The sequence below is a fragment of the Muscardinus avellanarius genome, assembly GCF_963383645.1.
Source record: "Muscardinus avellanarius genome assembly, chromosome: 12".
NCBI lineage: Eukaryota > Metazoa > Chordata > Mammalia > Rodentia > Gliridae > Muscardinus > Muscardinus avellanarius.
The window spans coordinates 37262889-37289492 of NC_137798.1; the positions used below are offsets into that span (position 1 = coordinate 37262889).

General features: G+C 39.4%; 1 protein-coding gene across 1 annotated transcript in view; it reads left to right on the top strand.

The window, feature by feature from the left end:
• Positions 1-6650: 6650 nt before the first annotated feature.
• The window catches only part of NUBPL (NUBP iron-sulfur cluster assembly factor, mitochondrial), a gene marked incomplete at both ends in the record, with an annotated part of 253458 nt that continues 233504 nt past the window's right edge, over positions 6651-26604 (top strand). The window contains 3 exons of the mRNA XM_080707130.1: positions 6651-6728; positions 7285-7432; positions 13095-13129. Coding sequence (XP_080563256.1) covers positions 6651-6728; positions 7285-7432; positions 13095-13129 — 261 coding nt within the window. The remainder of the gene's footprint in view (positions 6729-7284; positions 7433-13094; positions 13130-26604) is intronic.

Here is a 26604-nt window from a genome sequence, read left to right on the forward strand (position 1 = left end):
AGTTGGCAAGGAGTGAAGAGCCTGTTCTCAGATGACAGGGCATCTGAGGCTCATAGGCAGGGAGTTCAGGAAGCTTCTCATCTGTGTGGCAATCTGAACTTTCAATGAGTCCTTGGTCACTTAAAGAGAATTTTTTTTTTTTTTAGGGAGGAGGGACAACCTAGCAGATTCAAATATGGAAAACAATATTACCCTAGAGATAGCTAGGAGAAATTCAAACACATTCACTTTGCCTCCATCAGCATTTATTTTATTTTATTTATTTATTTTTGGTTGTACTGAGGTTCCGGGAAGCCCTTGTACCTCTGGGCTACACTCCCAGACCTATTTTTATATTTTTATTTGGAAACAGGGTCTCAAGCCAGCAAGGCTGGCTTCGAACCTGCGCGACCCTCCTGTCTCCGCCTCCCAAATGCGGAAATTACAAGCTCGCACTACCATGCCTGGCCAGCATTTTGTTCTTTCTTTTTTTCTTTTATTATTATTATTATTATTATTTGTGGATCTGGAGATGGAACCCGGAGGCATTTGACCTCTGAGCTATACTGCCCTGCCCTGTTTTTTATTCTTTATTTTGAAACAGGTCTCACTAGATTGCAGAGGGCTCCACTAAGTAGCTGAGTCTGTCCGCGAACTGTGATCCTCTGGTCTCAGCCTCCCGAATGCTGGAATTACAAGCGTGCACCACCACGCCCGGCTCAGCATTTATTTCTTTATAAACTTATGCCAAGGGGAAAGAAAAATTGAAAACAGATTCCACCAGGGTTATAGCAAATCACAGAGAGCCTGCGTAGTATCTGGATGTGCATATGGTGTGGCATACTCAAACCTCAAAGACTTCTGTTCATACCAGCATACATGGAGATACCACCTACCCAGCCAGGCAGGTCGTTGCCAAGGGTTCTCTCTTGATTGCAAAGTCTCTTCAGGATCTGCTTTCTCTCAGCCACTCCCATCACTTGCTCAGATCTGTCTGCCTCCTCCCAACACTCGGCCATTTGTATTCTGGGGTCTTGCCACTGCAGGAAGTTCCCCTTGGGAATGCAAGCATCGATTCTATTGTTCTTGCATCCCCCAAACTGATTTGAGATTCTGTTGCTCTCCCTCCCCACAAGGAATTAATCATTGGTGCACAGGAGAGAGGTAGTCAAAGTGTATGAAGTTTCTTCCTAGAAGCTGTAACAGGCACAGATTATTTTAGTTCAAGTGCCAGAAATGCTCACCAATAGACTCTCAAATGCTCAGTTATCCCTGGAGCCGCAGTCCAGGACTGGTGCAGAGGCATATCTGGACCCCCAAGGACACATCTTCCTGCTGCACTTGCACTTTGTTATCTTCAGCTCTTGGCTCTTGTCAAGGTGCTGTTCATTATTGTACTTTTCATGTTCAGAAGACGACGGCCACAACTCCAGGTGTCGCACCCATGGCCAAAATGGAATAAAAGAATAAGACCAGTTGTGTTCTACTCTACCAGATAAACAAAAGCATTCTCAGAATCTCCCCCAGAATATTTACCATATACCACAAGCCCAGGGCTATGTTCAGAGTTAGCAAGAGGGGATTTCATGGATGTCTGTGCTCTATGGAGACAAGGGGTTGAGAAGGCTTTCTAAGTTCTCACTTTTCTTCTCTCTTTAGTCCCCATAGTCCAAGGACATTTTATATAGTCTTTGAAGGACAGATACTGATTTACCCATTTCTAGTCATCTCCATCGCTCTTCTTTACTCCGTAGGTCAGAGACAGCTAACTGATTGCTTAGCTTTTCTTGCTTCTAAGAGTGAACATGCCAATTTGGGATGTGCGTGCATAGTCATGTGTGTGTACACATGCAGCACACGTCTTTCTTTCCCAAATAAAAAGGCAGAGATCCTCACAAGGAAAGACCTTCTACCTTTGTGATTCCCTTTTCTTTCTATATGGAATATACTGCTGATGTCTTCAGGCACAGCGGCCATCTTGTGATGTGAGGGAGTAAAAATGAGAATGCCAAGATGGTGGAAAAATAATTAATTAGGGATACAATACGGTGGCACCAATGCATCCTATATGTAGGGTTACCTCTAAACTTTTTGCATGAGACTAAAAACCCCTATTTGTATAAGATACTTATAATTTTTGCTTACAGTCCAATGTAATCCTAATTAAGATAGGCAAGAGATCAATATTTTATGTTATTATATAGGTATTTCAAATCGACTATCTTTTCCAGAGCTGTTCTTATTCCCCTAAAAGGTCCCAACTTTAAAACTTCAAGGGCAAGGAAACAATTTCTTTTCTCTGACATTTTACTGTGTCGGAAAATGATGCCACATAATAATGTGTACAAATGCGGAAGGGCTATGTGAGATGATAGGAATTAAGGGGAAAAAATATATATCTCCTGAGGATTGAACTCAGAGCATTCTACTTCTGAGCTATACCTCCAGCTCTTTTTATTTTTATTTTGAAATGGCATCTAAGTTGCAGAGGGCCTTAAGTTACTGAGACTGGCCATAAACCTGTGATCCCCCTGTCTCAGCCTTCCATGTATTGAGATTAGAGGCATGTGGCACCATGCCCCAAACAATTCTTGTTAAATATTAGGAAATATATCTCACCATAGTTACAGGAATATGAAAACCCTCACAAATTAGGCTGAGGCAGATAGAGAATTTACCCGGTGCGTGTGGGTCTATCTTGTGGATCTAAGACTAAGAAGTGCAATAGCATTTCACCATGGGCAGTCGATAGCTGGAAATCTGTCAGGAAGCTGTGCAGCTATGACCCTTCCCTCTGCTACACATGATGGTGTCTTATCAGCTTCTTTCTTTTTATTGACATTGACCTCTTTTGCTTGTCTGTGCACATAACAGAAAATAGTCATTTCAGACTTAGCAGGTCAAATGCAAATTAAACTCGAGTAACATTTTCTACTTTTAAAATTCTCTGGAGTAGGCCGGGCGTGGTGGCACACGCTTGTAATCCCTGCGCTTGGGAGGCTGAGACAGGAGGATCACACTGGTTCGAAGCCAGCCTCAGCTATTTAGTGAGGCTCTCAGCAACTTAGTGAGACCCTGTTTCCAAATAAAATATAAAATAGGTCTGGGAGTATAGCCCGGAGGTAGAAAGCCTCTAGGTTCCACCCCCAGTACCACCACCAAAAAATAAAAAAATAAAAAAATAAAAAAATAAAAAATTCTCTGGAGTAAAAATCAGATTGGTTGAGTTTTTGTTGTGCATCACACTTTAATCAAATTAGCGATCATGGGAATGGGGTCAAGTGACATAGCATTTCTTAGGAGCTAAGGAGAATGTTCTTTTGAGAAGAGACTTTGGGTATGTGTGTGAGAGGCAGTGGTTGTTAGAAAAAGGACAATGGGCATCTCTATTACACTTCTGAGGTTTTACTCTTTTTTTCCCCCAGTGCTGAGGATTAAACCCAGATCCCCTCTCATGCCAGGCAAGCATTCTACCCCTGAGCTACAACCCCAGCCTGCTCTTTTGAAGTTTTAATAGGCTGAGTGGTAAGCCAATGCAACTATTCACTCATACAACATTAGTCTCACTTGTTTCTCCCCACTGGTTCTCTCTCAGGGAATGCCAATCCCTTTAAGCACTTGCCCAAGTCATAAGCCTCTACATGACTGATAATCATTCTAATGAATATTTACTGTGTGGACGAAGTGATAGGTACTCTACGTGCATCATCTTAAGCTCAGCCTCCCTGCAATTTTACAAGGGGATATTATCTATTTTATTTCTATTTTATTGATAAACAGTGGACTTTGGGGATGTTAAGTCAAACCTCTGTCATCTCCTTTGGATTATTGCAGTTGCCTAATGTATTTTTGCCTCTGATCCTGTTTCTCTAATCCAAATTTTAACCCCGTGGTCATAATGATATTTCTGAAATACAAATCGGATCATGTTGCATTCCTGCTTAAAATCCTTCAGTGGTGGCCCAGCGTGGTGGCCCGGCGTGGTGGCGCACACTTGTAATCCCCGTGCTTGGGAGGCTGAGACAGGAGGATCGCCCAGGTTCGAAGCCAGACTCAGCTATTTAGTGAGGCTCTCAGCAACTTAGTGAGATTCTGTTCCAAATAAAATATAAAAATAGGTCTGGGGTGTAGCCTGGAGGTAGAAGGTTCCTGGGTTTCATCCCCAGTAACACACACACACACACACACACACACACACACACACACACTTCTTCGATGGTTCTCTCAGTCCAAATTCCTTTATAAAACCATTCATGATTCAGGCTCTGTCTTTGGCAAATTCCATCCACATCCCTTTCAGTCATTCTGTCCTTAAACTGCACTGATTATTTTCAGTTCCTTTTTGTTTTGTGTTCTTCATTTTTGGTTAACATAATTGTACATAGTATGTGGTACATATTTGCGGTTCTTAACAGTCTACTTCGTATTTCTGCACAACTACCATTTGTCTGTTTTCCGAGATAACTCTGACAAATTATTCAGATTCAGAAATCAGGACAGATTTCACCCTATTCAGAAGCCTTTTCTGATTGAATTTGGCACCCCTTTGTATTCCTGTAGCACTCAATATTTTTCTCCTAAACTTATCACATCATATTGTAATTGGTAACATTTTTCCTTTTGCTCTGGATTGTAAAACCTTTGAGCAGAGGGATTATGTTTGGTTTAATGCTAAATACGCTAATACTAGCATAACATAGTAGTGGCTTAACAAATATCTATTAAATGAATGAATCTTAAGTAGAAGTCTAGAACTCACAATATTTGTTTAGAAACAAATATTCAGCCTTTCTTGTTTAGTAAATGGATTATTTTGATGTTCCCCTGATCACTATGCATTTGGCTTACAATTTGTAAAAAAATTGATCAAGAAAAAAAATCTAAAAATAAAATGAGTTGAGAAAATGTGCTATAAAATAATATATGATAAAAAACAAACTAAAAGTGTCAAACCTACTGTAAGGTAAACAAAGTTAAATGAAACAATGAGGTTGTGGGATTGGGGGGAGAAAAAGCAAGGAACTAAATTTTATTTTTCAGAGCTTATTAAGTGCAATATATGTTGCTGGTAATAATGAATACTTTTACAAATTCTGTGAGATTGATTTTTATAATAAAGATAAGAAAATTAAAAATCATAGCAACGTAAGCCGAATGATCTGTATCTTTAACTTACAAATTAAATGCAAATGCAAGAAATGAAAATCAATCCTTCAAAGTGTTATGAAGATTATTTGAGGGCAAACTGTCCCACACCCCAGATGATCTCTACTGGATGGGTCTGGCTTCTTAGATCAGTACTTCACCTTTCTCTCCTAAAGTGATTCTCTCACCTGTTTTGGATATATTGATACCTTCTTCTCTGACCATAAATTCTACCTTTCTCCTCTAACTCTGTCTCGTTTACCCTCTATTTGTCCTCTTTGTGGTGCTCAGAATGGAATCAGGGGCCTTGGATACCACTACCATACACCCCAGCCCTTAAGTTCCTCTTGAGCAGAACTCGCTTTATTAGCTCTGTTTCCCGGCTTAGCTAAACTTATTAGAATTTAGCACAATTTGTCTTCTTTCTTTGCAATGCTGGGAATAGATCCCAAAGCTTTGCATATGCTAGGCAAGCAACTACCACTGAGCTATACTGCCAGCAACATTTTTTAATTTAATAAGGTATACCACACTCTTTTTTTGGGGGAATCCTTAGCCACACAAATATCCAATAGCACAAAAGTAACTACTAATGTAGATCATGTAGGAAAAAATTTTAATAGTGCCACTGTTTAAGTGACCGTATACAGTACTACACAGTAAGAAAACCTGTAGTCAAACAAAGCCCGATAGTTCACCATCTGTAATCCCAAGTACTTGGGAGGCTGAGGCAGGACGATCGCTGGTTGGAGGCCAGAGTGGGGTAACTTAGTGAGACTTTGTTTCAAATAATAAATATAATAGAGCTTGGGGTGTGGGGGTGTAGCTTGGAGGTGAAATATCCCTGGGTTCAATCCCCAGTACCAAAAATAAAAAAGTAAGAATGATGTACATGTATGCTTCTTCCATTTGTACCCCATTAAGATGAATGACTACAATGCACCAGTAAAAAGATTAAAAAATGAAAAAAGTAAAATGAAAAAAAGAAAGGAAGAAATCCCAAAATTTTTTTCAAGTTTCCTCATTTTCATCTTCTGTTAGGCTGGTAAAAAAAACTCTCGAGGTCTCAGGTTTTGTTACTAACAAAAAGAGGATATACCAGGCGTGGTGGCGCATGCTTGTAATTCAGGAGGCTGATACAGGAGGATCGCGGTTCGAGGACAGCCTCAGCTACTTAGTAAGGCCCATTTGCAACTTGGTGAGACCCTGTTTCAAAATAAAGAATAAAAAATAGGGCTAGGGGTGTAACCCAGAGGTGGAATGCCCCGGGTTCCATCTCCAGTACCGGAAAAAAAAACTTTTTTTTGGGGGGGATTTCTGTAAATATAATGGAAATGCTTGCAAACATTCGATAAAATGCTGCCCAACGTAGCCAGCGACAAAGGAGACCAAGACAAATTGGGCTCCCAGCTGAAGAAACTCAAAGGAGGCCCGTCGCTAGGGAGAGGAAGCCGCGGGTTTCCACGTGACGTCATCAGCCCGCGCCGGCGCCGCTTCCCCAGCCCGGCTCCGGGGCGGTCCGAGCCATGGGCGCTTGGCGGCCTCTGTTGCTCTTTGGTGGGCTGTCGCTTAGGGGAGGCCGGTCCCTCGTGTGTCGGCGTCAGGTCCGTGGTGCAGCGGAGCAGGGGGAGGCGGGCGGCAGGCCCCTCCGGGCAGCGGAGTTGTCGGCTCCCCGGCGGCGTCTCCTGCTGGGGACTGACTCAGTCCCTCGCGGGTCCCGCCCCGATGGAGGCTCGGCCAGACCCCGGGGGGCTGCATTTCCCGCCTTCTCGGGGGACCCCAGTAGGCTCCAGCGGGCTGAGGCTGCGGGGCCCGAAACAGGGTTAGAATGCGGGTGTGTGCGCTGCACCTGCACAGGGCTTTCTGGCTTTGGGGTTTAGTAAATAGGTTCAAGAGAAGGAAAACACGTGAAAGATTGAACTCCGTAAAAGGGCAGCTTAATTTGCATTTTTAAAAGTGGCAGAAAAAATTCAGTTTAAACAGTGTGTCTTTACAATCGTGATCAGTTGCAGTGGGCAGGTATCTCTTTAATGCCGAAGTAGTGGAGATGGACAGCATTACCAAAGAAAGCCCTCTTAATTGCAAACACCGGATTGTTTTTATTTTTACAGCTTAATGGAAGTGGCTTATTTAAAACTCTTTAATTTTTTTTTTTTGAAGTTATCTGACGCCGAGAGCGAGATTCTAAAGCAAAGAAGAACACAAATCATGTCCCGAGGACTTCCAAAACAGAAACCGATAGAAGGCGTTAAACAAGTTATAGTTGTGGCTTCTGGAAAGGGTGGAGTTGGAAAGTCTACCACAGCAGGTATCACAGAATAGTCTGATATTAAGAACATATGCCAACTGGCAAATGCACATTATTAAAAATGTAGTTTATTTTATTTTATTTTTTAGTATTTGTGAAGTTCCTAACAATTGGTTCATTAGTATCAGGAGTTGATAATGGGTGGGACCTTAGATTATGGAATGAGACAAAACTGTCTGGAACCAGGTTGTCTATTCCTTAACTGAAGAAAAAGTGTTCAGGTTACCCATCAGACCTTCAGCTTACTTAGCTGTAAGAAGGGGGAAGAAAACCTCTTTCATAGGCTGGTTATGCAAATTAACAAGCTAACCACTTAGCCTTGTGTCTCCTCCATAGTAAGTGCTCAGTAATTGGTCACTATTATTTTGAAACACCTTGTAACTTTAAAAATATTTTTTTTATTGGTGCATTATAGTCAGGCTTTTTTTTTTTTTTTTTTTTTTTTTTGGTACTGGGGTTGGAACCCAGAAGCTTTCTACCTCCGGGCTATACTCCCAGACCTTTTTTATATTTTATTTGGAAACAGGGTCTCACTAAGTCGCTGAAGGCCTCACTAAGTAGCTGAGGCTGGCTTTGAACCTGTACAATCCTCCTGTCTCAGCCTCCCAAGTGCAGGGATTACAAGCGTGCGCCACCAAGCCCGGCATAGTCAGACATCTTAATGTACAAGATGGTGGAGGATACATGCACACATCACTCATTTAACCCTTCCTCGATTCCCACCCCATTCCCTCCTCCTCCCTCCTCATGTTTGGCTTAGTGATTGATTTTTATATGTTTGTGAATGTGCATTACCTACATTAGGGAATTTCCCTCTTCCCCTCCCTCCCATCACCCTCAGTTAGGACTCCTTATTTGCTCATCTGTGGTTTCTCCTCCTTTGTCTAGAGTTCATCCTGTGACCCTTTTTCTCCCTAGCTTCCACATGTTAGGAAGCACATCAGATTTCTTACTTTTGGTGACTGACTAATCTCACTTAGCATAATGTCCTCCAGTTCCATCGATTTCCCTATACATGACACAATTTTGTTCTTCTTTATGGCTGAGTAGAATTCCATTTTGTACATATCCCATAGTTTTGTGTAATCCATTAGTCTGTTTTTGGACATCTTGGCTGGTTCCATAGTTTGACAATGGTGAATTGTGTGGCTGTGAACATAGATAGGCATGCATTAGTTTGTTATTTTGGTTTCCATTCTTTTGGGTAGATACCCAGAACTGATATTGCTGAATCATGGTAGGTTAGTTTCCCTTCTGAGGATCCTCCATCCTGTTTTCTAAAGTGGTTGTACTAATTTGCAATCCCACCAACAATGTATTAATAGTTCCCACTTGTCTACATCCTAGCCAGCAGCTTTTGTTTGTGTTTTTAATGATTGCCATTCTATTTGGAGTTAGGTGAAATCTCAGGTTAGTTTTGATTTTGCATCTCTGACCTTGTAACTTTAATATTAAATTATGTATGTTCTTTTCTAGTCTTTATCAATATATATGTAGCTATATATTTGCAATGAGATTGTTTATGTATTTTTTTTATGGTACTGGGGGTGGAACCCAGGGGCTTTTCTATACCTCCAGGCTATACTCCCAGACCTATTTTATATTTTATTTGGAAACAGGGTCTCACTAAGTTGCCTAGAGCCTCACTAAGTAGCTGAGGCTGGCTTCGAACCTGTGCAATCCTCCTGTCTCAGCCTCCCAAGCGCGGGGATTACAAGTGTGTGCCACCACGCCTGAATGGTGGCCCTTTTTAATGACTGTAGATTTGTCACTAAATCTTACTTTCAGAACGCACAAAAAAAATACCATTAGAAACAGAAGAATTTGGCTGAGGATATTTCTCAGTGATAGAGGACACTACAAAAATAAACAAAACAAAAACCATGGAAAAGTTAGTCAAGATTAATAATTCAAAAAAATTTTAGCCAGGCATGGTGGCGCACGCTTGTAATCCCTGCACTTGGGAGGCTGAGACAGGAGGATTGCACGGGTTCGAAGCCAGCCTTAGCTACTTAGTGAGGCTTTCAGCAACTTAGTGAGACCCTGTTTCCAAATAAAATATATATATATAAAAAGGTCTGGGAGTATAGCCCGGAGGTAGAAAGCCTCTGGGTTCCACCCCCATTGCCACCATAAAAAAAAAAAAAATTAAAAGAAACCTTTTATTTCTGAAAAAAAAAGTTATTCTAGCATAGTAATATAAAAGGGAAACCTCTTAATCTTACTTACTGGAGGTAATTTGAAAATTTTGGCTTTATTGAGGTATATTAAATGTACATTCAGAGGTGTAGAGTTTGATGTTTGATACATGTATACATTGTGAAATGAAATCCACAATCAAGATAATTAACGTTATCTATCATCTCATCTAGTTGACCCTTTTTTGTGTGAGGTAAGAATACTTATGGTTACTCTTAGTCAAATATACGTTATTATCAACTATAGTTAACATGCTATATATTAGGTCTGCTGAATCATCCTCTAATTGAAAGTTAGTACTTTGGCTTGTCTTCTACCCTTATAACTTGTATTATTCATTTAGAGTCATAAAGCATTCATGTTTTATTTTATTTATTTTATTTTTTTATTTTTTTGCGGGTCTAGGGATGGACCCCAGAGGCATTCAACCTCCGAGCTACACCCCCTGCCCAATTTTTTATTCTTTATTCTTGAAACAGGGTCTCACTGAGTTGTGAAAGACCTCACTAAGTAGCTGAGGCTGTCCGCGAACTGCGATCCTCCAGTCTCGGCCTCCCGAATGCTGGGATTACAAGCGTGCGCCACCATGCCCGGCTTAGCATTCATGTTTTATAATGATCTCATATTGAATTTTCAGTCATGTCAATAGGAATGACTGCTAATTTCAGGTCTTACCCAAATAATCTTTTTTGCAGTTGATTCTGTTCTTTTCCAGTCTTTTTTGCAGTTGATTAAAAAAAGATGATTATCTTTATTGTATTTTATTTTGTTAATTTTGGTCTAGTTTAAGACTATAAAAAATTTGAGCTTTTATTTCAAACCATTAACTTAAAGTTATAAAGCACATATTTATTAAAATTCTTTAGTTCCTGACATCAGTGACATTTTGAAATGAGAAAGACCAGGTACATGATTTGGTGAATTTCATTAGAGATCTTGAAGCCATATTTTATACATACTGGGTAGTTTTACAGTTAATCCCCCTACCATTTTGACCTGAATGGAATTATGGAAGAGTTTGCCAGATGTTTTGAAAAAATTAAGACTTGTCAAATATTGTGCTATACTCTTTGTTTATTACTGTTTGGTTGAGACTGTATTATTATTATTAAAAATGAAGCTGAGCATGGTGGCAAATGGCAAATGCCTATAATCCCAGTACTTGGGAGGCTGAGACAGGAGAATCATAGGTTTGAGGACAGCCTCAGCAACTTAGCAAGACCCTCAGCAACTTAGTGAGACCCTATTTCAAAATAAAAACTAAAATAAGGCTCGGGGTACGGCTTGGAGGTAGAATGCCCCTGGCTTCTCTCTCCAGTAACACACACACACACACACACACACACACACACACACACACACACCCCAACCCCCCCAAACAGAACAAAACAAACAAAAAACAAAGTGAAAAATAAAGTAGAGCTGGGAGTATAGCTAAGTAGAATGTCCTTGGGGTTAATCCTCAGTACCAAAAACCAAAAAACAAACAAAAAGTGATTAATGATTTGTTCTTAATGAATTCATGCTATATCTTATACATTTTTGCTGTCTTTCCTAAGGGCCTGTCATATAGCTATTTAATGTTTTTAAAATTTAGAAGCTCTTTCTTAGCTTGGTATGGTGGCATATGCCTGTAATCCCAGTATGTGGGAGGCTGAGATAGGATTGCAGGTTTGAGGCCAGACTAGGAAACTTAGCAAGGTCCTCTTTCAAAATAAAAAAACAAAAAGGGCTGGAGTGTAGCTCAGAGGTAGAATGTCCCTGGGTTCAATTTCTAGTAATAACTCCCCAATTATCAAGTCTACATCCTAGGATAAGTATTTTTATATACACTATTTCATTTAATCTTTAGAAGTTATGAAGTAGGAATTGTCTTTATTTTATGAAAGAGGCAACAAATCCATAGGTAATCTATTCAGGGATATATACTAAAATGTGCTAGAGCTGGGATTTGAACCATGTCTGCCTTAACACTTATGCTTTTTTTTTTTTTAAGATTTAAAGAAGTTTATTAAAAAGATAGAAATACAGAAGATAGTTACAGCCCCATGCCACAGTGGCATGGGGGGGTGGTCTGAGCCAATTCACCACCCCCAACATTTATGCTCTTAACTACTGTAAAGGAAACAACCTGGAGCTGAGCGTGGTGGCGCACGCTTGTAATCCCCACGCTTGGGAGGCTGAGACAGGAGGATCGTGCAGGTTCGAAGCCAGCCTCAGCTACTTAGTGAGGTTCTCAGCAACTTAGTGAGACCCTGTTTCCAAATAAAATATAAATAGGTCTAGAAGTATAGCCCGGGGGTAGAAAGCCCCTAGGTTCAAAAAAAAAAAAAAAAAGGGAAACAAACTGATATAATTTATAGCATTGTTCTTTATACTATGAGTGTCTGTTTATTTATCAGTCTTAGAAACATTACTATAGGACCTCTCTTCTAAAATGTAATGTGTCTCTTGCTGTGTTAAAGATGGCGTGGAATGACCGCTTCTTCCCTTTATATCACTGGGATTCACTGGTATAGGCATTTTGGGAAACACACTTTATTCCCTAAACTTCACCTTCTCTTCCTTCTGTGCACAGTGGTCCAGCTTTTATATCAGCGTGTTTATGAGGCACTTGGAATTCCTGCAATACCAGCATTCATACATTCACTCATTCATTTTTTACGGTACTGGGAATGGAACCCAGGGGCACTCTACCTCTCATCTATAACCCCAGCCCTATTTTTTATTCTCTTATTTTGAAACAGGGTCTCACTAAGTTGTGGAGGGTCTCACTAAGTATTGATGCTGGCCTCGAACCTGTGAGCCTCCTGTCGCAGTCTTCCAAGACTTGAGACTTGGTGAGATTACAAGCATGTGCCATCACACCCAGCTTCCAGCATTTAATTAATTAATTAATTATTTTTTGTAGTACTAGGGATTGAACTCAGGTGCATTCTACCTTCAAGCTATACCCCTAGCCCTATTTTTTATTCTTTATTTTGAAACAAGGTTTCACTAAGTTGCAGAAGGCCTCAGTAAGTAGCTGAGGCTGGCTTTGAATCTCTGATCCTCCTGTCTTAGCCTCCCAAGTACTAGGATTACAAGCATGTGCCACCATGCCAGGCTTCAGCATTTATTTTAAAAAGATAATGGCATCATACACATTTATTAAATGATAATTTTTCTATAAAATATGCTTTTAAAAAAATTGAACTGTATATTTCATAAAATTAAAAAGCCCATGTGGCTATTTGAGTAAAATTGTAGCTTATTATAAATGGACTACTTAAAATGTTAATTTTGAGTTGGCATCTGTTAATTATGTTCCTAAATTACTTTATTTTTTGTCCTTTTACTTTCTGCATTCCTTTCATGTCCTTGTTCTTGCAAGTAAGGGAGATATATTAAAAATTTCTATGCTTGGTTATTACACTGAAAATATTAAAGGGTACTAAATTTAACTACTTTTTGTTTCTTTCAGTGAACCTTGCACTTGCACTAGCAGCGAATGACTCGGTAGGTGTTAATAGAGACATTAATTCATTGAAATGTTTTTAAGGAAACAATGAAGAGCATATTGTTATTTTTCATTTACTGTGTTAGAAGCTACATAGTATAGTTTCAGTCAACTGCATGTCTTTAAGGAACTAAAAATGCTGCCATTAGTACTGGTGTTATTCATTAATAATAAATAGCATTTATGTGTTGGACATATGTTGTTTGCTCTGTTCCACAAAAGGCTTTCATATAACCTCCATGTTCTTATGCTCTTACATGGAGATTATATCTTCAACATAATTGTCACCATTTTCAATGTTTTTTTTCTGCATGGTGCTGGGCATTGAATCCAGGGGCATTCTATCTAAGCTATACCCCTAGCTCATTTTATTTTTTATTTGGAAACAGGATCTCATCAAGTTACTGAGAACCTAAGTTGCTGAGGTTAGCTTCAAATTTTATTTTATTTTTTTGGTGGTACTGCGGATGGAACACAGGGCCTTCTACCTCCAGACTACACTCCCAGACCTATTTTATATTTTATTTGGAAACGGTCTCTTAAGCTAGCTGCGGCTGGCTTCGAACCTGCGCGGTCCTCCTCTCTCAGCCTCCCAAGCGTGGGGATTGCAAGCGTGCGCCACCACGCCCGGCTTGTTTTTATTCTTGATGATTGCTAATTGGAGTTCATTGGAATCTCAGTGTAGTTTTGATTTATACTTCACGGATAACTAATGATGTTGAACTTTTTTTTTTCTCATATATCTATTGGCCATTTGTATCTCTTCTTTTAAGAGTTGTCTATTCAGAGTAATTTCCCATTTTTAAAATTTGGCTATTGGATTTCTTTGACCCAGGTATCCCACTCCTTGGTATCTTTTCAAAAAAATTAAAGTTAGGATACTATAGGAATATGCTTGCATAATTATGTTTATAACAGCGCAAATTCACAGTCGCCAAATTATGGAACCAATGGAGTTGTCCATCAACAGATGATGGACAAAGAAAATGTGGTATTCACAAACCATGAGATTTACTCAGCCAGAAAGAAGAACAGGATTATGCTACTATAGGAAAATGGATTTGGGAATGTTATAGTAAGTGAGATCAGCCAGTCTCAGAAAGCCAAAGGTTGTATGTTTTCTCTCATATATGGAAAGAAAAGAGACTTAAAAAAAAAAAGGAGGCTTGAAAGAAGTAAATCTATTTTTTTTTTTACGCTTGATTGGTCTTTTTTGATACTGAGTATTGAACTAGGGCATTGTGCATGTAAGGCAAGCGCTATATCACTGAGCTACATCCCAGCCCTCAGGTAATGTTATGTTCATAGATGAAGGTATCACTGCCAATCTCACTGACTTATATGAGGAGGGGGGAGGGAGTGGGGTGGGATCCAGATAGAAATGGATCAAGTGATATATCTTATATAAATGTATCACTTTGAATTTCAGTATGTTGTATAATTATAAAACATCAATAAAATTATAAAAAAGGAAATACAGGAGATAAATTTTTTAATGTGTTTTGCTATGGCTGTGCTTTTCACTCATTTTCTACAATTAGGCAGTGTCCATTCTCAATAGATAGCACATATGAAAAAATAATATATTTTTGTCTATACAACTATGATATTAGTTTAGGGAGTCTAGAATCTGCTAGAACACAGAAGTAGTCATGTAGATGTTTATGTCTCCTAATGTTTGACTCTTTTGTTATTTCTAAAAATTGGGAAATATGAAACAACATGTATAATCCTTTTGTTACCTAAATTTTATTTGCTGTAAAACCAAGTAGTGTAATTGGACTTTTTAGAAAAAATTTAATCTTGTTTTTCTAAAGTTGCCTCTTCCATTAAGAAGTTGTACTATACTGTCAAGGTCAAATTTCTTATTTTAAATGTCCTTACAGCTTTCTCTTCTTTTTATGGGGGACCTGATTTCTTATATCCTATGTTGTTGTCACTCTTGAATTTTATGTTTGGTTTTCTGAAGGACATCTTTGAGTTCTTCTATGGTTTGGTGAGTAGAATAATAGCCAGTCAAAGATGTCCACATTCCTAATTCTTGGAGCCTGTGAATAAACTACCTTTCATGGCAAAAAAGACTTGGTATGCCTGTAATCTCATGTGCTGAGACAGGTAGAGGCAGGCGGATCACGTTTGAGGCCAGCCTTGGCAACTTAGCAAGACCCTGTTTCAAAAATAAAAAGGGCTGAAGGTATAGTTTAGAGGTAGAATACACTTTTAGGTTCAACTCCCAGTACTCTCTTCCCTTCCCCCCCAAAAGAGGGGGGGGAAGTAGGAGAGGCAGAATCAGAGAGATTCCATATGCTTTGGACTCATTCCATGTTGCTGGCCTTGAAGATGGAAGGCAATCACTGATCGTGGAATTTGGGTACTGTCCAGAAGTTAGGAAAGGCAAGGAAATAGATTCTTTTACACTTTAAAAGGTATGTAATTCTGCCAACATTTTAAGTTCACTGAAACCCATTTGAACGTGTATGATCATTTTTTAATAAAAGAAGTAGGAGCTGGGCGTGGTGGCACACGCTTGTAATCCCTGTGCTTGGGAGGCGGAGACAGGAAGATTGTACAGGTTTGAAGCCAGCCTTGCTGTCTTAAGAGACCCTCTTTCCAAATTAAAATATAAAATAGGTCTGGGAGTGTAGCCCGGAGGTAGAAGGGTTCCATCCCCAGTACCACCAAAAAAAAAAAAAAAAAAAAAAAAAAAGGAAACTAATATACAGAAAGAAAATTTCTTAATTCTTTAATTTCTGACGATGCATTTATTTTGCCTTTATTTTGTGTTTGTTGGGGAGGCGTAATAGGGATTGAACTCAGAGGCATTCTACCTTTGAGATGTATCCTCAGCCTCATTTTATTTTTATTTTGAAACAGAGTCTGTTGGTGGGATTGCAAATTAGTGCGACCACTTTGGAAAACAGAGTCTTACTACTTGCTGAGGCTGTCCTCAAACCTGAAATCCTCCTGTCTCAGCCTTCTAAGTACTGAGATCATAGGTGTGTGCCACCATGACGGGTTGTATTCATATTTCAGGTTCAAAACAATTTTTTCCTTAATTAAAAAAAGTTTTCTCTATAATGCTAATGAAATGTCTAATACTAGTCTGATTTATATTCCTTTCCAATAATATACTTTTTCCCCTCAAAATTTTAAGGGTTTCTTTATGGTTTTTAAGTTTAAAATTGTCACAAATATATCTATAGCTTTTGGCTTTAAGAGTTTTTGCCTGAGCTGGGTGTGGTGGCACTTGCTTATATTGGAGGCTGAGACAGGAGGTTGCCAGCTTCAGACATTTAGGCTTTCAGCAACTTAGTGAGACTCTGTTTCCAAATAAAAAATAAAATGGACCGTGGATGTAGCTGTGAGTAGAATGCCCCTGAGTTCAATCCCTAGTGCTACCAAAAGAAAAGTTTTTGACTGCTTGGGAATTGGCTTTACAGAATCAAGGCTTGAGCCTTTTTCAGTTTAGAAAAAAACTTCTGTTTATTGATTACATCTTTCCCCAGAAACCTGTTAGATAGGTATTGACCCTTTATGCTTGGTAATTTTTCTGTGTCTTTTGGTAATATTCCTTCTTTCTCTTTTGCTCTGTGTTTGAAATATATCTCAGATTGTATTTTATACTGCTGTATTGAATTTTACTTATTTAGTACATCTGAAAAATTTTAATTCAGAAATTGTATTTTTCCAGTTTTTCAGAGCTGTTTATGTCCCTTCGGAAAGGGAAAATGTTGTCTTCTCCTGAACCTCTTTGAGGATGCTCATTAAAATGATTAATTTTTTTTAATGATCTCTGTTTGTTTTGGATCATTGTCATAATATGGTCCTCTGACCAGTAGAATTAGCACCAACTGGGTACTTGTTAGATGTACAAAAATTTGGAGTCCTTTCCCAGACCTACAGAATCAAAACCTGGGGGTGAAGCGCTGCGATTGGTTCTAATCAGACTATTAGGTAATGTGTTGTTAAATTTTAGGAGCTCTTTTTTATTTGTTTTCTGGTGGGGGGGGGGGAGAGAGAGAGAGAGAGAGAGAGAGAGAGAGAGAGAGAGAGTGTGTGTGTGTGTGTGTGTGTGTGTGTGTGTGTGTGTGTGTGTTATTGAGGCTTAAACCTAGAAGCATTCAACCTCTGAGCATTCTTTTTTTAAATTTTGAAACAGGACCTCTCTGAGTTGGTGAGGCTGGCCTCAAACCTGCAGTCCTCCTGTCTCAGCCTCACAAGTATCAGAATTACAGGCTTATGCTATTATGCCTAATTTATACTTTGAAACAACTTTTTTTTTTCTTGTTTCAGTGGAATTTGGAAGGGAAGGGAGATAAACATGTATATTTAGGTGGCCTTATTGAACTGAGACAGTGATACATTTTTAAATGAGGGGACTTAGCTACCTGAGAGAAGGGACCTCATTTTCCTTTAAAAAAGGAGGAAATGGAGAATTCAGTGGATGGGAAGATAGATAAATTTGTAGGTTTGGTGCTCTTTTAAATTGGTTATTATTGAGCTAGACAATGTGACATAAATTTTTAATAAGGAGTCAAAGGATAAAAACAATAGTTAAAAAGGGGATTTATATCCGGGTGTGGTGGTGCACACTTGTAATCCAGCGCTTGGGAGGCTGAGACAGGAGGATCGCACAGGTTCGAAGCCAGCCTCAGCTACTTAGTGAGGCTCTCAGCAACTTAGTGAGACCCTGTTTCCAAATAAAGTATAAAATAGGTCTGTGAGTCTATTCCAGAGGTAGAAAAACCCCTGGGTTCCACCCTCAGTACCACAAATGTTAAATGGTGCTAGTTTTGATGAGATGTTAGTTGGGCAATTTCTTTTTTTTCTGTTTTTTTTTCTTTAAATGTCTTTTAGGCAGCAGGAAATAGGAGAGCTTCATCTTTAATGCTATGTATATAACAGGAAATTGACCACAAGGAAGGGAAAGCAATGGGACTATCCCGCATTTAGTTTTTTTTTTAAAGCATTTTTTTTAAACATGTTTGTTAAATCTCTCTGAAGGAGGTCTTTAAGCCTGGCATGGTGGTATATGCTTGTAATTCCAGTTCTTGGGGGGCTGAGATGAGACCATTGTAGGTTTGAGATAGCCTCAGCAGGTATGGGACAATCAGTAACCTAACAAGTCCCTGTTTCAAAAAACAAAGACAACAATGAAAAAGGGTGGGTGTGTAGTTTGGCGTAGAATGCTTTCAAACACACACATGCACACATGCACACTCACACTCTTTGTATCTTTTTAGTAGTCTGTGCTCCTGATGAAGCTGTTTTCATTTAAAACATATTTTATGGTGAAGTTACTGCAGAAATTATAAGGAAGAAAGTCAGTTTAACAGCATATTGTTATAATTCTTAGGTAATATGACAAAATTTTATGATTGGTTACTGTCATGTCTTCCCTAACAAATATACATATATATATATATATATGTATATATATATGTATATGAGAAATATACATATATATATAAGAGAAATTTAATATAGCTTATATACTTGATTAATAGTGCTTTTTGATTAGGGAGCAGCATGTTGGCTTAAATAAGTTTTTGAAATATGACTTGATCTAGAACTGCCTGAATATTGAAAAGAAGAGCTCTATCTGTTTACCTGATTGGTATGTATCAGGCATAGTCCTGTCCTCTGTGTTTCCCATCTTAGACGTTATTAATGTGACACTTACTTAGAGAGTATGTTTAGTCTTTAGGGGAAGCTCAGGCGTCCTCCTAGCTCTTGTTGCTGAGCTGATACACATGATGTAGGATCCTGTACACTTACTAGGACATGTTATCACCATAACCCAGTAAGGGGTGAAAGGCAAAAGGAATATTTGATACTCTGCATCAAATATTTCATCCAAGCCGGGCGTGGTGGCGCACGCTTGTCCCAGCATTCGGGAGGCTGAGACCTTGAGGATCGCGATTTGCGGACAGCCTCAGCTACTTAGTGAGGCCCTCTGCAACTCAGTGAGACCCGGTTTCAAAATAAAGAATAAAAAATAGGGCAGGGGGTGTAGCTCGGAGGTCGAATGCCCCTGGGTCCCATCCCCAGACCTGGGGGGAAAAAAAATTCATCCAGTGATTTGCTGGAGCTGGCTTAACCTGGCTTTTGGGAGCCAGTTGGTAAATTCAGGAATTTTGGAAGCCAGTTTATACCATGTTTATAGCTTGAAACTGGGCTTGGAGGGAATATTTAAACCATTTAAACTGGCAAACATTGAAAGTCAGACTCACACCCCATCCCAAGCCGGTTGTTAAACATTTACTGGTTCCCCACTGATTATACATACCAACAATCATATTTCTTGATTTTTCTTTTTATCTATCCTACACCATCTTTATTATGGATCTTTTTTTTTTTTTTAACAGTATAAACATAATGCACAGTGGGGAAGAGCACTGAGCCTGGGAGAAGGAAACATAAGGCTATCAGAAGCCACTGTAAGCTCTGTGAGGCTCCCAAGTCAATTCATTTCTGTTCATTTTAGTTCAACAAATTTATCCATCAACTCATTACCAGACGCCCTGGAATGTAAAGAAAAAAAAACATGCACTGTAGACACTTTCAGCCTGCTAAGACTATATTTATAAAAGCATTTTTATTGGAGCAGGGCTCAGAGGCTTGCACCTAAAATCCCAGTGCTTGGGTTGGGAGGCTGGGATGGAAGGATCACAGGTTCGAGGCCAGCCTCAGCAACTTAGCCAGGCCCTATTTCTTTCTTTTTTTAGTTTTATTTTATTTTATTTTTTAGTAAATTTTTATTGGTGCATTGTAATCATAAATCTCAATGGGAAAGAAAACTTGTGGAGATATACATGCACATATCACCCAGTCAGCCCCTACCCAGTCTCTAACCCCTTCCCTCCCTCTCCCTCCTACCCATGCTCGGCTTCCTGATTGACTGATATGTTTAAGTCCATCATGTGCTTTAAAGAGTTTCCCTTATCCTCCCTCTTATCCCCTCAGATATGTCACCTTCATTGCTCCTCTATAGGGTCCCTTCTTCATCTAGAGTTCCTCCTGTTACCCATTTCTCCCTAATATTTTGCACATTAAGAAAAGCATCTGATTTCTATTTTTTGTGACATTTCATTGTAAATGCCATAATTTTGTTCTCCCTTATGGCTGAGCAAATTTCCATTGTGTGCATATCCCATAGTTTTGAAATCCACTCATCCATTGAAGGACATCTTGGCTGGTTCCACAGTTTGGCAATGGTGAACTGTGCAGCTATGAACATGGTTGTTCATGCATTAGTTTGGAATTTTGGTTTTCATTCTTTTTGGTAGATACCCAGAGGTGGTATTGCTGGATCATATGGTAAGTTCATTTTCCTTCTCCTGAGGCTCTTCTATACTGTTCTCCAAAGTGGTTGCACCAACTTGCAATCCCACCAACAATGTATTAGTGCTTCTATTTCTCCACACTTATTCCCACTTACTGAAAACCTGAAGGCCAAAAGGTGAGTAACTTTGACAAGATGATTCACTCACAACCAACTTTTTAAGAGGTCACTTGGATCTGGAAATCTGCTGAGAGATTAGGTGAGGGAGTGGCAGCTTCTAGTGCTTCCTGGCTACTAGTTGAAGAAACCTGCTGGCCCTTTGCTGTGAAGCAGGCCCCAGTTCCAGGCCTGCTGCGCAACAGGCTCCGGGCCCGGCCTTGCTGGCTCCATACCCGGCCTCGCCACATGGCAGGCTCTGGGCCCGGCCTGCAGCCAGACCCTATTTCAACAGAAAAAATAAAATGGGCTGGTGGGGGGGTGTAGCTTGGAGGTAGACTGTCCCTGGGTTCAATCTCCAATACCAAGAAAAAAAAGCATTTTATATAAGTGTATGTATGTTATATATTTATGTGAGTATATCTATCTCTGTATATTTATCTGTGTATCCAATCTAGCAGTATTTTTGATGGTATATAAATAATTATTTTCATAATAGTTTCTTTTGTGAATGACAGTGTTAATTTAAAAAATTTAATAAGGTTTTATAGTGTCTCATAATAGAGTAGACATATTTTATGTCCTTAAAGTTATAAACCAGCAAAGATAGAAGAAAGACAAATGTCTTAAATTGATGAGATATATTCAAGGTCAAATATAGTAGTGAATCTGCCCAAGATGAATAGCTTTTATTCCATGAAAAAGCATTCTTTTTTTCACCTTTTCACACAAGTAATTACATTTGAGTCTCAAAGAAACCTGTAAAGCAGTCCATGTAGTATTTATCTGCGATACAGCCATTATTGATTCTGTCCTATCCTTGCTGCATTTCATCAGCCAGCAAATATCCTTGACTCTGTCTGCAATATTTTTTCAATATGTATCTTTCTATTTCCACCATTCACACTTTAATTAGAGCTCATGCTACTCTTTTTGGCTCATTCATTCACTTATGTCTCAAACAATTATTGAGTGCCTACTGTGTCCCAAGCACTGTGTTAGTTTGGAGGATACAGAAATGAATGAGAAACATAGTACTTGCCACTGAGAAATTCAGATTGGCACATCACTGCAGTAACCTCTTAATCTGTCTGTGCTCAAATCCTTCCAGTACATAATATTATATTACTGTGTGTGTGTGTGTGTGTGTGTGTGTGTGTGTGTGTGTAGCACCAGGGATTGAACCCAGGGGCATTCTTCTTTTGAGCTACATCCCCAGCCCTTTTTAGTTCTTGTTTTTGGAAACAGGGTCTTACTAGGTTGCTGTGAGTCTTGCTATATTGCTGAGGCTATCTTTGAACTTGTGATCTTCCTGTTTCAGCCTCCCAAGTACTAGGATTACAAGCGTGTGCCACCACGCCTGGCTGTTGCACTGCTTTTTTCACAAACATGAGTGGTTCTTTAAACAATGATATCTTAGCCTTTAAATTTCTGTGATCATATTTAAGATTTTAGATTTTGGGTTTTGAAAAGTTCAACAGTCTTGAACAGAACACATTTTGTATCACCACTTATAACACGATTATTTTCCTCATTAATGTATATGGGCATAGCAGTTAACGGTCTTGGCTTTTGGTTGAGACGGTGTGATTCTGCCTCTGTCTCTTAGAAATTGTCTGAATTTTGCTTCTATCTCATAAAGTTGTCATGAGTATTAAAGGAGATACAGCTTATGAAGTACTTATGTGGTGTCTGACACATAGTAAATGCTAATAATACCATTAAGAGCTATTCGCATTAGCTGTTAGAATAATGTAAATGCCAGCTTGTACATATTATTATAATTCAGAATATTAGCTATGATGTGAATGTAGACAAATATGGATGAAACTGTGTTTCTATGGTTGTATTTGGGAAAGTTTGATGCATCCATTTAATTCTTATTCATAAGGTTGGGGGCTCACTGGGCGTGGTGGCACACGCTTGTAATCCCCGCGCTTGGGAGGCTGAAACAGGAGGATCACATGGGTTCGAAGCCAGCCTCAGCTACTTGGTGAGGCTTTCAGCAACTTGGTGAGACCCTGTTTCCAAATCAAATATAAAAAAAAGGTCTGGGAGTATAGCCCGGAGGTAGAAATCCTCTGGGTTCCACCCCCAGGACCACACACACACACACACACACACACACACACACACAAAAAAAAAAAAAAAAAAAAAAAAAAAAGGTTGGGGGCTCATCTTTTTTTTTTTTTCTTTCCTTTTTTGCTATTGGGAATTGAACCCAGGGGCATTCTCCCTTTGAGCTATACCCCCAGCCCTATTTTATTCTTTATTTTGAAACTAAATCTCACCAAGTTGTGGAGGGCCTCACACGTTACTGAGGCTGGCTGTAAACTTGTGATTCTCCAGTCTCAGCCTCCCCAAGTACTGGAATTACAAGTGTCCGCCACCATGCTTGGCTTTCTTTCTTTTTTTTTTTTTAACACCAGTATTGTAGAGGGATTACTTGATATTAATTGGTCAGTTTAATGTTTAGCTCAGAAGTATATACAACACATGCATGTCTTATGAAAATAGGATTTTTTTATTATGGCTAACTGTTTTGGAAGGAAGATATGCAATTTGGGTTAAGTATAGTTACTTTATTTAAGATTAGAAGGGATACTTGGGGCAAGAGTTCAGATTCTGAAGGAGAAGTTGCAAAATCATTACTATTATTATTTTGCTTTTTGTTTTTCAAAAAGTGTGGTATGTATGTATGTATGTATGTATGTATGTATGTATGTATTTTTGCATTACTGGGGATGGAACCCAGGGGCATTCTACCTCCGAGCTACACCTCCAGCCCTATTTTTTAGAATTCTCTACTTTGAAACAGGGTCTCACTGATTTGTAAAGGGCCTCACTAAGTAGCTGAGGCTGTCTGCACACCGCGATCCTCCTGTCTCAGCCTTCCAAATGCTGGGATTACAAGTATGTGCCACCATGCCCTGCTGTGTTTTATATTTATAAGATAATTTGAATTCATCTGATTTTTTCATTTATGGGAGTAATGGAGGGGGAGAGAGAGAGAGACCCAGAAAATACTTTGTCATTAGAGCAAAAGTCTGCACTAAAACTAAGAAATTCTTTGAGATAAATATTTAATATAGTTGATGAAATTTCCTGCAAATATTTGATAATTGTGTTATCTACACATATTTATACATACTGACTAGATTTCTGATGAAATTTCTTCTTATTTCATCATATATGGGTTTGTTTGTTCATTCAACCATTTATTGAGGGCCTGTAGTTTCTCAGGTGCCGCGTTTGGCATGGGGGATACAGAGTTGAAAGGCCCCTGTCCCGTCCTCATCTTAGTTAATGGATAGCCCAAGTAACTCTTTGGGAGATTGTCCCAGGCTGTCTCTATGACTTGATTCTTTGGCTTGTCTGCAGTCTGCTTCTCATTTGCCACCGATGCTCTTCCTCTCTCACTCTCCTCTTGTCTTCTTCCCCATTTCAGCTTCTTCCTTCCCAGCACACGGTCTTGCCTCGAATCCCACATATACAGTGGACTTTTCGTTGGTAATTTCTCTAATGTTCTCCCATTCTGTCAAGTGTATATCTCTTTCTATAGTCATCATTACCTCCTGCTTTCTGCCTCAGAGAAAGATGTTAGTCCTGATCCCTCTGCTTGGGCTCTTGATACTTCATTGCCTGCCTTGTCTAGGACTTTGACTTATTAATTCTTTTTTCTTATCATCAGTTTCTTTTTGCTCATTTCTTCCCCTAGGCCTATAGACCTATTATCTGACTCATACACACTGAGAAACATAAATGCGTGTTTGTTGGATGAGAGAATTATTTGACATTCTTTAACCCTTCCTTGTCCTTAAGATTCTGCCCTTTCTGTTCCTTGCCTGTTGTAGCCATACTTGAGAGAGTAGCTACATAGCCTGTGTCAGTTTACCCAGTTCTCATTCATTTTTCAACTTCTGTGATTTATCACCATGCTCTTGAGTCTCTGCCAAATATATTTGTTTTATTTCTCTATTGATTCTTGTTTTCATACTGCATTTAATGCTATTGACCACCATTTCTGACACTTCAGAGAATCTCTTTTCCTCTCTTCCTCTTCCTTTTCCTTTTCTTTCTTCTTCCTTACTGGAGATTGAACCCAGGATTATTCTACTTCTGAGCTAATCCCCCAGCCCTATTCTATATTTTATTTTGAAACAGGGTCTCACTGGTTGCTGAGAGCCTTGCTAAATTGCTGAGACTGTCCTTGAATCTGTGATCCTCCTGTCTCAGCTTCCCAAGTACTGGAGTTATAGGCGTGCACCAACAAGCCCCGCCCTCCCTGACTTTTCATATTGCTTCATTCCTATACTGTCTTGTTTTCCCCCTCATACATCATCCCTTTATCTTCATATATTGCTTCTTCAGCCTCTACTTCTTTTTAAAAATCCATATTCTTTTCAGTAATTTATTTAATTAATTTGTATACTACAAATATGTTGGGTTTAAATGATCCAAATGTATCCAGTATAATTATCTTCATCTTCAAAACCTTCTGTTCATATATTCCTTAATAATTTGCTTATATGCCATCACTACCTGTTTCAGTTATTATTTTTGTGGTACTGGGGATGGAATCCAGGGGCATTCTACCTCCTAGCTACATCCTCAGCACTATTTTTTATTCTTTATTTTGAAACAGGGTCTCACTGAGTCGCAAAGAGCCTCCCTAAGTAGCTGAGGCTGTCTGTGAAAACGGATCCTCCTGTCTCCGCCTCTTAAATGCTGGGATTACAAGCGTGTGCCACCATGCCCGGCTTTGTTTCAGTTATTGATTGATGGGTCACAGACTATGTTAAACTTACTCAGGTGAAACCACAACCATTCACTGTATTATGCTCATAGATTCTATGGGACAGGAATTTGGATAGAGCAGTGAGAATGGCTTATCCTGTTCTATAATATTTGGTGTTGTAGCTAGAAGACCCACATGGTGAGGTGCTGGAATTATATCAAGGTTCTTTACTTACATGCTTGGCACCTCGACAGGCATGACTTGAAGGCTGAATTCAGCTAGGATTGTTGATGAGAGTGTCTTTACGTGGCCACTTGCATGGACTTCTTCACAGCCTAGTAACCTCAGTGTAGCTAAACATCTTCATTGGTGTCTGAGAACCCCACGAGTTAGTGTCCCAGGAAATGAGGACGAAGTTGTGTGGCTCTTTGTGACCTGGTCTTGGTAGTCTGGCTGGATTCTTGGTTGAAGTAGACATGTGTCTTCCCAGATTAGAGGGAAGGGGGCATAGACCGCTCATGAGAGGAGTATGAAAATCCTTGAAACCTGGAAGTCATCCTTGCTTTTCATCTCTCCATCCCATCCCACTTTTATATTATCAGTAACCAAGTATAGGATTATTGTGTTTGAGAAATCTCTCCCTTTCTCCGTTATGAACCTGTGTAAGAATTTTTAACATCCTTGACCTGGGAGTTTCCATATCCTTTTAGTTGGTTGATTTAATTTCTCCTGCTTTGAATTAAAAACTCCATATATTGTTTGTGGAAGGTTCTTCTTGCATACAGGTCTACCTGAATGCTTAGCTCTTAAAGGTTGCTTGTTCCTGATTTTGCACTTTGTACTTGGCTTTGTTCGCACTGCTCCTTTGCCTTGGCTATCTTCTTGCCTTCTTTGGCAGCTCCTGTTATCTCTCAGGTCTCAGGTGGGATGTCACTTGGTCTGTGAAGCCTTCTTAGCCACTTCAGGTTAGATGTCGACCTCCTGCTGTTATGGTGGCCATGATTTCCATGGGTTCAGGGGCTGCATCTTAAATCATCTGCCACTATTGCCTGGCTCAGTGTTACATGCTCAGTAAACTTGCTAAGTGATCGAAAACAGATTACACTTTGGTGGAATTTTCCAAAGGTTTGAATGAGTTACTGTGTTTTCTCATATGTCCACAAAATTACCAGAGCCATTTTTGCCCTGGGAGAATTATGCTTAGAAAAGCCCTTTAAAAAGGAGTTTATATTCTGTGCTTCAGCATTTTTGTTTCAGTTAAAACATATATAACAAAAAACAGAAACTGATGTTGA